This window comes from Carettochelys insculpta, chromosome 28 (assembly GCF_033958435.1).
Source record: "Carettochelys insculpta isolate YL-2023 chromosome 28, ASM3395843v1, whole genome shotgun sequence".
NCBI lineage: Eukaryota > Metazoa > Chordata > Testudines > Carettochelyidae > Carettochelys > Carettochelys insculpta.
In genome coordinates this window covers 8,533,765-8,547,472 of record NC_134164.1, presented here as the reverse complement: position 1 = coordinate 8,547,472, position 13,708 = coordinate 8,533,765, and the positions used below count along the sequence as shown (strand labels likewise).

Sequence of the window (13,708 nt, the reverse complement as noted above, 5' to 3'; positions counted from 1 at the left end):
GGTATGAAACACACCAACAGGAGTAATCTGATCGTGTAAGTTAATTTTACTTGTTGCTTTATGCGGTCGAAGTGCTGTCAGATACAAAACATAAACAAACTTAATTACAGAAATCTTTATTTTTCGGTATGGAAGAAAGGCAATCCATTTAAGCAGCAGTTATGGTTTAATTATTTTTGCGTACTGATTCTTAATGTTAAGGTTGATTAATTTTAAATTTGTGCATAGAGTATAAGGTTTCAATCTTGGGCTCTACTGAAAAACCCGTGGGGACAGTGTACATGATGTCAGCCAGAGTCTGTGGGGAACCATAAAAGTAGCCATAGGGGGCTAGACCAGTGGTCCATCTGGCCCAGTATCTTGTCATCCAACTGTGGCTGGTGCCAGATGCTTCAGAGGAAGCAAACAACAGCAGTTTGAGTGCTCCATTACCTGTTGTTCAGTCTGACCTTCTGCCCGTTAGAGATTTAGGGATACCCGGAGCATGGAGTTGATAACCCATGATAGACTTATCCTCCATAAAACTATGTAATTCTTTTTTTTTAACCCACTTATACTATATATTATTTCATTTGGTTCTCTAGGTCTCATGATATATGAAGGGGTAAATTCTCTCCTATTCACTTTCTCTATGCCATTCATGAGTTTTATTATATTTCTGCCCTTCCCTCCCCCCTTTGTCTCTTTTCTAACAGTCCCTGTCTATTTAAGCTCTCCTCCATACCCCTAATCATTTTTGTTGTTCCTCTCTAGGCTTTTCCGGTTCTAATATATTGTGTGGGATGGGACTATCAGAATTAGATATAGTATTTGAGGTTTAGGTGTACTGTGCATGGATTTTATGTAGTGGCTTTGTGATATGCTAAAATGAGGAGCTTTGGAACAGAGCAGGATAAGAACCACTTGACATTCAAATCAAGAGAAGAAAGTGGGGATGTCTAGGCCAAACGGTCAGAAAACTGTCATCCAGTATAGTCCATCAAGCTCTCAAATGGAACCCACGAGGAAAATACAAAAGAGGAAGATCTTGGACAACGTGGAGAAGATCTGCTGAGATTGAAGGACAACAACTGGGGTACTCCTGGAGTCAGCTAGAGGATTTGTCCCAAAACAGAGTGAAGTGGAGAAGACTTGTAGATGACCTATTCTACACTTGGAATATCAGGGTTTGTCAAGTTTGTGCTATTTTGTCTTAGGTATCTCTTTCCTAGTGGTTTCTAATGTTCTGTTGGCTTTTTTCCTATCTGCTTTGCTGTTTTTGATGAGGTCTGCATATGCTTTACCAGTAACATCAATTAGAGCAGAGTGAAGTCAAGGCTGAGTGAGTGCTGTTGGAAAGCACACAATAGTTTTCAGAGCAGGGAACTGTGTGTCTGTGCAGAGCCCAGCACAATAAGCCCATTTCCACACTATTGTGGAAGATGGACCTGCTCAGGGTCCATTTGCTGTGGTTTAGTTTCGCGCACGCACAAGATGGTGCTTTCTGAGGTCAACGTCAACCCCAGAATTCCTCGCGAGTGGCAAGGATTAAGAAAGGTCGACGGGAGAAACACTCCAGTCAGCTTTCTTCTGTGAGGACAGCCCAGTAGTTGATCTTAGCTACACAGTTGGCATAGCTAAAATTGCATATCAGTGGTCGACTGCTATGTCTAGTATAGACATAGCCTCAGATTGAAAGCGACTGGCACTTTTGGATACTGTTCTATTACAAATAATACGCATGTTTCCGTCTTTTGCTTTGAACTTATAATGGTTTATGTTGACATTTTGTAAAAATCTGATATTTATCCCACATATACCATGTTCAGATATAATAATCTAACTTGCTCATTTTGTCAGTCTTTTTTAAAAAAAATAACCGAAATTTAGGAAAAAATATTTGTGATCAAGCATGTAACATGAAATATGAGGAATAAATGTGCACCTTTTGCTTCGTCAAAGAATGTCTTATAGATGTGTCTGTACATGAGAAACATCAGTATGTAATTTTGAGAAAGGTTCCCATTGATTTTAAGAGTCTGTAATCCTTAGGCTTGTACCTACGTAAATCAATATCCTGGAGCAATAATATGCAGCTAGAGTAGATTAAAAATACTTTTTTAAAACTATTGTTTTTGTTTTTAACTCATTTTGTTAAAATTGTTAAAAAATTAGCCCCCAGAGATAGCTGTATATTTCAGTTTCACCTCATTATAGACTGATGGCTCAAAGTAAATTGTGAAAGGAGGGGAAATTATATATCAAGGTCTGCACATCTATGTAATTGTAATCTCAGGTTTATGACAGCCTAAAATTGGATAGAAATGCTTGTTAACCTTGTCTGTTGAGTTAGTATTTCTTACAACACAGCCAACTATGAGACATACATCAGTAGGTTTGCCTTCATCCAACTCTCTCTCCCTCATCCCTTTCCCAATTTTCTGCCCAAGGCTAGCAAATTTCTGCAAGACTACAAAGAGGATAGTACATGCTTTTTGGCTTGTCCAAAGTAGAGTTTATCTTTAACTCCATTTTTATGACCATGTTACACTCCTACTAGAGCAGAAGTGGATACAGCATCTATGTAAGAAACAAACAGCTGGAGTGAAAAACTATAGAGTTTTGATAAACTGGACATACAGGTGTCCAAGAATATAGTACGCGGGTGGCAAATCTCAGTGACTCGCAAAGCAACATAAAATAATTTTCAGAAGTGTGAGATCTACAAGCCACATGCAACCTGTCCAGAGTTCCCTGTAAGCAAAGCACTAGGACAGCCACCCAGGAGAGATTCAGGTGCCACAGCTGGCAGCATGTTTCTGCTGGTGGTGCACATAACAAAATTTATTCTGCCTATGAATGAAAAAGAAATAGAGGGAACCCTGAGTCAGTTCTGCGGATTAGTGCCAGCTGAGACACAGGGATAAAGCTCTGAGCCACTTCTCCCCATGGGGCAGAAGCCCCTAGCCTCACCAGGGCCACTACCCTACTTCAGGGTAGAAGCCCTGAATTTCTTCCACTCAGTCTAGTAGGTGAAGAAAGGGAGGAGTGGGGGGTTCTGCAAGCCACACTTCAACTGTAAAAGAGCCACAGGTGACTCATGAGCCACAGTTCAGACATATAATGTAGGATGTGCCCATGACAAGATAGTGTGGGTGATAACGTCTGATACTTCATTACTCAGAATGCATAGTGCTTCTGAGTGAAGCCAATAAGCAAGTAACTAGTTTGAAGAAAATTTCACATGCTGTGTATAGCTCTCTTTACAGTATTTAGGTGAATTGCTGAAAGCAAGGAACTAATTTTCAGTGAATGATTTGGGATAGGCTAAGCAGGTGTCTTGTTAAATCCTGCAGCACCTCCTAGCTCTAGGCTTTCCACACAAATCTACCACTTCACCTCAGTCCTAAATTCAGACAGGCTTTCGCAGGCTACACTGTATTAGTTACATGAGAACTTTTAACCCAAAAAGATCAATTTTTTGACTGTTGTAATTAAATGAAAATGGAATATAGCTGGCAATGTTGCCTGTAAGCTGAGCATTTGGGCGGATTCCCAGGAGAGACACAGGTGCCTCATAGAATTCTAGGGCTGTGAGGGACCTCAGGAGGTCATCTAGCTCAACCCCCTGCCTAAAACAGGATCAACCCCAACTAAATCATCCCAGTCATGACTATGTCAAGCCATGACTTAAAAACCTCTAGGGATGGAGATTCCACCACGTGTCTCAGTAACGCATTCTAGTGCTTCACCACCCTCCTCATGAAATAGTTTTTCCTGATCTCCAACCTATACACGTCTCCCTCTGTAACTTCATACCATTGCTTGTTGTTCTGCCATCTGCCACCATTGAGAACAGTCTCTCTCCCGTCATCTTTAGAGCCCCCTTTTAGGAAGTTGAAGGCTGCTCTCAGATTGCCACTCAGTCTTCTGCAAACTAAATAAGGCCAGATCTCTCAGCCTCTCCTCATAGGTCATGTGCTCCAGCCCCTTAATCATTTTCATTGCCTTCTGCTGAACCCTCTCCGCTGCATCCACATCCTTTCTATACTGCGGGGCCCAGAACTGGACACAAGACTCCAGATGTGGCCTCACCAGTGCTGAATAGAGGGAAATGACTTCTCCAGTTCTGCTGGAAATGCTTCTCCTAATGCACCCCAATATGCCACTAGCCTTTTTGGCTACAAGGGCACACTGTTGACTCTTATCCAGCTTCTCATCCACTGTAATCCCCAGGTCCTATTCTGCTGCACTGCTACTTAGCCAGTCGGTCCCCAACCTGTAACAGTGCTTGGGATTTTCCCATCCTAAGTGCAGGACTCTGCACTTGTCCTTGTTGAACCTCATCAAGTTTCTTTTGGCCTAATCCTCCAAGTCTTGCAGGATGGATCCAGGCAAGCCACAAGCCAAATCTGGGCCATAGGTTCCCCACCCCTTCAGTAAAGGTTCTCTCTTGTAGCTTAATGTAAACATGGAAGGAGCAGATGCTTGCAAGTTTCCTATAGCTACAAAACGCCTACAGCTGGCCCTTCTCTGTGACTTGGTTGATGTTCTGACAGATTTTGCTAGGTGGACTGAAAATGATCTTTTAAGCCTGAAATTCCCATATTCTAATTCTGGTTCTCACCTGACTGGCTTTATGGCATCGGACAACTCTTTATTTTCCATTTATCTACCTCAGAAAAGAGGCTGATGTGTCTACCTCGTAGAGGTTTTCATGGAGATTAATGATTGTGGATAAAGATGAGGATATATTCTATGCACTTAAAGATTTTTTTGTCTGTGTGCCAAAACAAAACTATACTTTGAATTCCTGAAAGTTCCCTACTGATATTGAAACATCTTACCTCTTGTCAATTGCAGATGAGCAGGAGGCATTGAACTCCATCATAAAGGACTTGGTTGCTCTCCAGATGGGTCGACGTCACAGACTGCCTGGCTTTGATACCATGAAGAATAAAGATACTGTTCATTCTAACAAACAGGTAAAAGGTTGTTTAATGGAGATTGAAAATTATGGCCTGACACAAGGGATTAGACTAGAGTGGAGATGGGTCCATTGGCTTCAGCTGCAGTAGGGCCCCAGTATTTTAGGTTAGTCCTCTCATTGGAGAGGAATGTGCCTATTTCATGGGCTTTATACTCCTCTGATTTGATTTACGTCATTGGCTTAGTTTCACTTTTGGTTATTTTATTCTTTCTTTTGAATTAAAGCAGGCAATATTTTGTGACTATTCAGAGTAGCTCAATAATCTGCCTACCCCAAGTGTATATAGAAAGACTTGCTGAAAATTCTGCCAAATGACTTTCTTGTTTTGGTTGCATAATTCTTTTTTTTGTCAACCAACATTTTATTTTTTTGTTTTGTTTTAAGAAAAAACACAATGCCAGCAGTCCAGCCCTCCTGAGCAACCCTACAATAACAAACCAGTGTGCCTGTGCAGTAGAAGAAAAAAAAATTCCGGTAAGAAAACTGGTTCCCATTTAAGTATTAGCAATTATAAATGCAAAACATGTTCTTGCTCAATGGCCGTTACGGAGTTCATTTGAACAGGTATGGAAGGGTGGGGAATTTTTTTTTTTTCCTATTGCTTTTGTCCTGTTGCGGTAGACGGTGCCTTCCCCTTGGGAGCTTTGGAATCCCCATTACTTGAATCATTTAAAAACTAATCTAGATAAAGCTCTGAAGATGGATTTTAGTGCAGAATTTTGCACTGACTTATTAGTGAAAGGAGAGGAAAAGATCCCAGTAGGTCTTACCTGTCTCAGATGAGAAGACAGATTCACTGGTCTTGAAGACCATATTAATTTAGAAGTTCCACTCAGTGCCATTTGCTTTGTGGACCCAGTTTAAGCTTTGAGACTGTAAATGTATAGTTGTTTGTTCCAGCCCCTGACCTCTGTCAGTAGTGGATGTACTGCCTAACTAATTTGGGTAGGGTCAACTGAGTTCAGCCCCCATTTTAGCGAAGTGTGGATGACCCTGATGAAATGTTTAATAAGCTATGTTTTACTGCCATCAGAGATGAGCAATACTCATGAGCCTCTCTGATCAGCTAGAATTTTCTTGTCCTTCTAGTCTATGATAAGAGTTCAGTGCCCATTTACCAAAGAGTGGTCAACACCTATTTTCTAAGTGGACACTGTGAGACTGGCTATCCTACATGGTCTGATACGCTGAAAATGCATTGGTCTATTTTTCATGTAAATATATTCCCCACACAAGGTGTACTCAGTGGAGTAATAGTTCGTGGGCAGTTCAGCTGTGGAGGCCACAGATCAAATCCTGGCTTATTCAGAAGTGGGAATGAACCTTCTGTGGTTTCCTGATTTACAGCTGATTTGTCCATTATGTGGTACTTTTACCCCATTGTGCACAATTAGCATGCTGCTTAGAAGGGGCTTAGGTCTGAGCATGTAGGTATCAGGCTGTGCAGTGTATTAATGAACTGTGCACCTCTCAAACTAGTGCTTAGTCTGGTAGTGTTCAACTTTTTGTCTGAGCCTCTCTTATGACTGATTGACTGCTTTTTCTCAGGATCCCTGTGTCCTTTATCATATCATGTTGGTCATATCTTTATTCTCCTTCTCTTTTTCCACTCCTTTATCTCCATTTTGTCTCCCTGTGCATGTATTGTCTTGGTTTTCTTTTAGGATTTTTCCCCTCCACGTTTCTTTGCTCCTTAGAATGCTACATGCAGCATAGGGATGGAAACTCTTTATTAAGCTCTTTGGAGCTGAGCAAGAAACTACCCTGTGCTGCACCCATAGCAACATAGTTTTTTTTGCAGAGCATCAGACGAGATCTGAGGTCATACTGCTTTTTCCTATTGTACAATCTAAACCTCCCTTGCTGCATTATAAGCCCATTGCTTCTTGTTCTATCATCAGAAGGAAAATATTTTTGCCTCACCTCCTTGTTAACCCCCTTTTTAGATACTTGAGAGCTATTTTGTCGCCTCCTGTCTTCTCTTTTCCAGATTAAACAAACCCAGTTCTTTCAATCTTCTGTCATAGTTCATGTTTTCTAGACGTTTCATCATTTTTGATTGCTTCTTCTCTGCACCTTTTCCAATTTATTTCTTTCCTTAAATGGACACAGTACTCCTAGCTGAGGCCTAATCAGTGCAGAGTGGAGTAGAAGAATTACTTCTTGTGTCTTGTTTACCATACTCCTGTTTAATGTAGCCCAGAATGTGTGCTTTTTTTATTTTGCAACAGTATTACACTGACTCATTTTTTAGCTTGTGGTTCACTATGACCCCAGACTCATTCCTAGGTAGTTATTTCCTATTTTGTATGTATTCAACGGATTATTCCTTCTTAAGTGGAGCATTTATCCTTACTGAATTTCATCTTTACCTTACCGTTTGTCTAGATCCTTTTGAATTATAATCCTACCCTCCAAAGCACTTGTAACCCCTTCCATTTAGTATCATCTGCAAACTTTGACTATTCTTTGATAATTACAGACTAGGAATGGTTATCTACCTAATTGTGTACCCATCTTATAGTAGCTCTGTCTAGGTTGTATTTCCCTAATGTGTTGGTCATGTGAGACTGTATCAAATGTTTTACTAAAGTTTAAATATATCACATCTACCACTTTCATCTCCTTATCCACAAAGCTTGTTATCCTGTCAAAGAAAGCTATTTGAATGTTTTGGCATGAATTGTTCTTGAGAAATCCATGCTGACAATTACTTGTTTGCAAATGGATTCCTTAACTGTTCACTCCATTATCTTTCCTGGTATAGAAGTTAATCTGACTGGTCTGTAAGTGCTTGGGTTGTCCTTATTTCTTTTTTATAAATAGGCACTATATTTCATGCACTCCTGTGCAGCATTGCTGTTGACTATCTGTACAAATACCATGTTTCAGTCTAGAGAGGCTACATTTCAGTGACTGGCATAATACTGTCCCCACCCTGGGTTACTAGTGAATATAAAACTCTAGGACCTTTAGCTCTTGTAGAAGCCTATCCTTTCACACTACAGGAGCAATTTCATGAATGGAGACCAATAGTAGGCTTTTATCTTGTGTGGACCAGCCTACGGGTAAGAGATTTGGAGGAGGTAGATGTATTTAGTATCCCCACAATAAAATATTGTGGGGGTGCTGTCTTCATCAACTCATGCATGCCTGGAAGGGCAAAAGGTGAGAGTGGGATTCTAAGGGACCGTGGATTGGCCTGGGAAGCAGGGCTCAGAGGCATACAAGTGTTCTTACCTGCTCCAAGGCTCTTCAGATTCTCTTTCCCAGCTTGGAACCAGCTGCGCCACCCACCTGCTGAATATTATTTCACACAAACCTTACCTTTTAATCTGTTAAAACATTCTTTTTCTTTCATAGATGTCTTAACATCCTTTATTATTTTGCTCATTACATTGTATCTGTTCTTCAGGTTTATTGTGGACATATACACTTGATTCTTTTTTCCTTCCCACAGCAAGTTCTCTCTTTCTCTTGGGTTTTTGCCTGTTCTTTATCTCAGCATATATCAGCAATCAAGAGAGTTAGATTCCTCTGTCTTCAGAGCAGTTGCAGTTTGCTACACTGATTAGCCCAGCTGCTGCTCCTAAAGAGAAAGTAGTTTTCAGGTTCAGTATGGTATATTCATGGAATAAGAATAAATAACCAACCATGAAAAAGTTGATCAAACTTAACATTTTCAAAAGCACTTAAGTAATTTAAAAGTGTAGTTCACTATTTAAAAGTAATCTGGCAATATTATTGAAGGGATTTAGGAGATCTTTTGAAAATGGGACTTTGACTTCTAAATTAATTGCTTTAAATATATTTTGCCAATGAATACAATTTTCAGAATTTCTTTACATATAAATCTTCTGCTGGAGTCCGTAGACTCCTGAAGTCTGTTAATCAACAACTTCAGGTCAAGTGGCAGTATGGAATACTTTGTAGTTAACATGGCAACTAATGCTGCTTGGAAGAGAAATCAGCAATTTTGAAAAATGGTTTTAGCTTGCTTAATACAGCCTTTAGCTGTGGGCAGCTGGGGCCAGGTCACTATTGTGATTCAAGGAGGAAGGTTGCAAACATCTTGACTGCCCCTTTCCCTGAGCTCTGTTTGCCCGTAATCTGCTCTAGCAGGATTTCTTTGAATTCTTTAGCCAGCTCCACAGATGGAGTAATATGAGGTTCTTATTGACTCAGTCTGAGGCATATATGGCTTAGGCACAGAAATGTCATGGATTTTTATATTACTGACCGCTGTGGTATCCCAATGCAGAATCAGAACACTAAACCACAGAGTTTTAAGGTGTTTTCATTGATCCATAAGGTGGAGGAATAGGATTTTGAGTAAATTGTGTTTTTGTTTTTAAGGAATTGGTTCTGAAGGTGGTAGTAGTAGTAGGCATCTTTCAGTCTGCATAGATTATGGATCGCGCCCTTTATAGTTTCAATTGAGGACTTTATTTACAGCATCTACTGTGACTATGAAGACCCACACGAGAGTGACAGTCCTTGCTGCATCTCTTGCAGATGTGGTGGGTGTCTGGCAAGCTTATAACCGGTATCTTTTGCCTCCCGTGTTGATGCAACGCTGTTCAGTGATGCCAGAGTACCTCTCCGGGCGCGAATGCAACAGATATTCAATTCACTGACACTGAGATCTTAAGAGGTTCATAAGGCTGCTGGGTGCTGAACTCCTTTAATATTTTGAAATTCTCAAGTCATTTTCATGTCTGAAAAGTAGAGAGAGAAACTTTCAAAAGCAAAAATAGCAGTTAGATGCCTTTTGTGTCTATGGAAAAAAACTTTATTTGGAGGTTTAAAAGTGCACAATAGAAAAACAAAAAATCCTAGACCTTAAAGCTAGGAAAGACCACACTGCAAGGTCCAGCAAGGCACTATTCCCCACAGGACGTTCTCCAGTACTTTGAATAGTTTAATTTTAAATATTCCCAGTAATAAGGCTTCCATCATTTCCCTGCAGAGACCATTCCAGGGGCCTAATATATTTTGCTGTCAGGAAGCTTTCACTGAGATTCACCTTAAGTATGCCCTGCCTTAATTTCATCCTAAACACCCCAGTATTCCCTGCTGTATAGCCTTAAGCAGTTGCTTCTTTCAGATATTTGAAAATAGACATGTGATCCTCACTTAGCCAAGCAACACTTATTGAGGTGTTTATTCTTTAAACCTGTCCTTATAGATCATTTTCTACAACCCTCTAGTAAGGTTTGTTGCTACTCTTTGAACTTCATCCTTTTTGCCTATGTTCTGGTGTTGAGATTCCCAGAACCAAGCACATTATTGCAAGAGAAGTTGTGCCGCAGCAAGACGGTTCTAACCTCTAGGTCCAAGAATATTGCCTTTGCCAAGGCCCTCTTGTGGTTGTCATTCTGTTGTCACCTCATTGTCTTGTTTGTGTGCTGGCTTCTTATTTGTTATCCATCTATATTACACCGTTAACACACTTATAAAACACATGTATTCTTACTCTGTCAGCTGGAAGACATTTGTAATAACCTGTCATTCCTTTGCTCCTTCTGCTCTCCTTTTCCTTGACCAGACAGATGAATTGGAATAAATACAGAGTTCTGTTTTCGATGTCCTTTTGTATTACGTTATCCTTCCCTATCATGGATTGGTCTGTTTACTGCTGGATGTCACTGCCTTCTGGTGGTCGTGGGGGTTAGCTCAGTCAGGCTGACACCCCTTCCAGCAGTTACACCTGTTCAGTTTCTCCTCTGTAGCCACTCTTGCTCTCATGAGTCACAGCACTCCTCTTTGTGATTTAGCCCTGGGGCCAGGTCACTATCGTGATTCAAGGAGGAAGATGCCACAGGACTTCTTGTTTTTAAGGAGGAAGGGGTGTATCAAGATTCCTGCTTTCCAGTAGTTTCAGGCAGTTTTCTGCTTCACTATCGAACAGTGCCACTTCCTCAGTGACTTGCAGGTTAACCTGGTCATACTCTCTACTCCAGGTTCTAGCTTAGGCATCCTCTACACAGCTGCCAAGGTCTGTTCCCTGCGCTTCTTGGTTTTCCTTTCCTTACTACCTGTAGCCAGCGTCTTGACCCCTTTCTCCCAAAGAGGAACATTAGACAACTCATTTCTGCAAACTCCAAACACTCCCTGCTTTTTCTGGCCCACACTCTACCCCTCTGCTTCTAGTTTCCTATTTCTTTTAGAAGACCTTCTATACCTCCCAGGTGAACATCTCTCTAATTAATTGACTCCAGTGAAAAGCTCTCTCTTTTGTATCCTAATTAGTTAATTGGGTCCCCTATCCTGAATGATCACTTATGGAGCCATTGTGGGGAGCACACCGCTTGCAGTTCCCCCATACCCGAGTAGACTTTAGGAAGGGCATGTGTAAATTACTTTGGCTGCAGATCATTGTTCTTCTTGTCAGGAAGGCTGTTTATCTTGACAAGTTATGTACCTACAAGACTTCTGTAAGAATACAACATGCTGGCAACCAATCGTAGGTCCCTTTGAACTTTATTCTTGACCACTGGGTCTGCCAGATATTTCCGCTACCTTTAGAGAGCATTTCCTGGTCACTTTAAAAAAGTTACTAGATTTATGATTGCCTGTTGTCTTTATGGCTTTCACAGCTGGCTTCATCCACTCTAACCACTTAGGGTTGTGCAGCAGAAATTATAATACCTAAGAGCAGACATTTTTTCCTGTTTAGTTTTTATCTTTGTGTTCTAAATTGGGATTTGAACTTATGTCTTCAGTGGTTAAATGAGCTGTACTTTCACTCCCTGTGCTATCTAGCATTGTCTGGGGTTACAGTTTTAGTTCTCAGGTACCACATTGGTGGGCCCTTTAACCTTAGATAATATGGATTGCAGACCTTCTCAGCTCCAAATGATGACATACACATTCCTTGTATTATGAAAGTATTGGTTGTGACATCGTCATAGAAGCTGTCTATTTTAAAGCAGGAACTTTAATGTCTTTTTATAAATTGGCAGATTCTCCTCCATTTTTGTAGCATTTACTGTGAGGTATCTGATGGGATGTGTATGCTGCAAAAGAAATCCCTGTGGCAGTGAGTCTCAAAATTTTAGTCAACTGACTTGGGTTTGTGACAGGGGACTAAACATAGCAATGTAGATGTTCCCTTTCAGGATCTATTTATATTTGTAAACTCTAGACAGGGACCAGTCCAATAGCAAATCTAAGTACAGTAGTGACATGAGAAGTAATTCAGCCAATTATGATCTCTTCCTCCGAGATAATTTGCATGCTGCAGTTCTTTTATTTGAAATGAATGTTAGGAGAGCAATGCTATACTCATGCAAGGAGTTCTTCTGGTTTGGTTACTTACTTGCCTCTTACGTTTCTTGCGGCTCTTTAAAAGTTTCCTGGCCACGTGCATCACCAGTGTGTAACTTAACACATGCACTCTTGCTCACTCTTTACTTCTGGTGCATGAGGGCAGGAATGGCCCTATTTCTGTTCCTTCACTCTCCACAATTTCCTGTTTCACATTCCTTGTCACTACTTCATGCTCTCCCCATATGTGGCTGCTTACCCACCTTCTGTTTAGTTCCTCATGGTGTGATCCCCCTTCTCTGCTCTCCCTCCATTCCTGGTCATACTATACCAGTGAAGACCTCCTCTTATTTGCTTAGTCTTCCAGTTAGTGTTGGTAAAAGAGGTCAAAACAGAATACAAGTTGAACCTCTATAGTCCAGCACCCTTGGGACCTGACCAGTGCCAAACCAAAGAATTTGCTCAGCCATGGGAGCTCAGTATTTGTCTAGTAGCATTACCAACACTTCCATTCCTTGTTGGGTTCTTAAAAGTCATTTAGGAATAAATTAGAGCTAACAAACAGCACAAAACCTGAGAGCTAGGACAAGTGGCTGTAAACAGACTTTGTGGGACCATAAAACCTGGCCACACCCATGATAAGTGGACATCTGGCTAATTAAAATCATGCTGGACTAGAGAAATTCAACCTGTAAGTTTATCGTTAAAACTATGCCAGTCACATATGATTTGTGTCCTGGAAGTTTACTTGGTAAATTTGCCTATATGTTTAAAAAAAGAAAAAATATATCCTTTGTCCCAGATAACCAAGCTGATGTGTGCATTGCAGGTTGAGTCAGATATATTCCTGACTGCTTTGTGTTGCTGTGGTAAGGCAAATAGTGTCAAATCCATCGCTAACTGGCTTGTATGCTTCATGTATACATCTCATTTTACATAAATCATCAGATAGTGAATTTGAGATGTTGCAAGATTAATGCTGCTTATAAATTTGTGGTTTGCAGGGGGTTATACTGGGAGGAGGACACTGGTTGAACAGCACTTCTACTAGAGTGGTGCTACAGTGAGGACACACACTGCGAGGGCACAATAGATTGGCAGTCTGTTGGTTTCTGATGGATGCTATGAGAAGCCAGGGTTTATTATTTGGTATCAAAACGGTGAGAACTAATTATGTAAGAAACAAACTGAATACTGGAAGACTAATGCTTTTTTCCCCAGGGTTAAGGAGGGGAGAGTGTTGAAAACTGAAACATATTGAACACTGAGTGAGAACGGAGAACAAACTCATATTTTGTCACACAGGTTCTCATTATACACGTTGTTATAACTTATGAAATATGCCAAAGATTTAATAATAGACTAATCTTCTGTTCATCTTTTTTCGGCAGAATGATGTAAGGATAAAGTTTGAACATAATGGGGAAAGACGGTAAGTTTTTACATTCAAAGTCTCATATACAATGTTTT

General features: G+C 40.6%; 1 protein-coding gene across 1 annotated transcript in view; it reads left to right on the top strand.

Moving 5' to 3' along the window:
• MAP3K3 (mitogen-activated protein kinase kinase kinase 3) overlaps positions 1–13,708 on the top strand; it is a 60,094-nt gene that overhangs the window by 5,380 nt on the left and 41,006 nt on the right. The window contains exons 2-4 of the mRNA XM_074978798.1: positions 4,843–4,964; positions 5,354–5,443; positions 13,630–13,670. Of these exons, the coding sequence (XP_074834899.1) occupies positions 4,843–4,964; positions 5,354–5,443; positions 13,630–13,670 (253 nt within the window). The remainder of the gene's footprint in view (positions 1–4,842; positions 4,965–5,353; positions 5,444–13,629; positions 13,671–13,708) is intronic.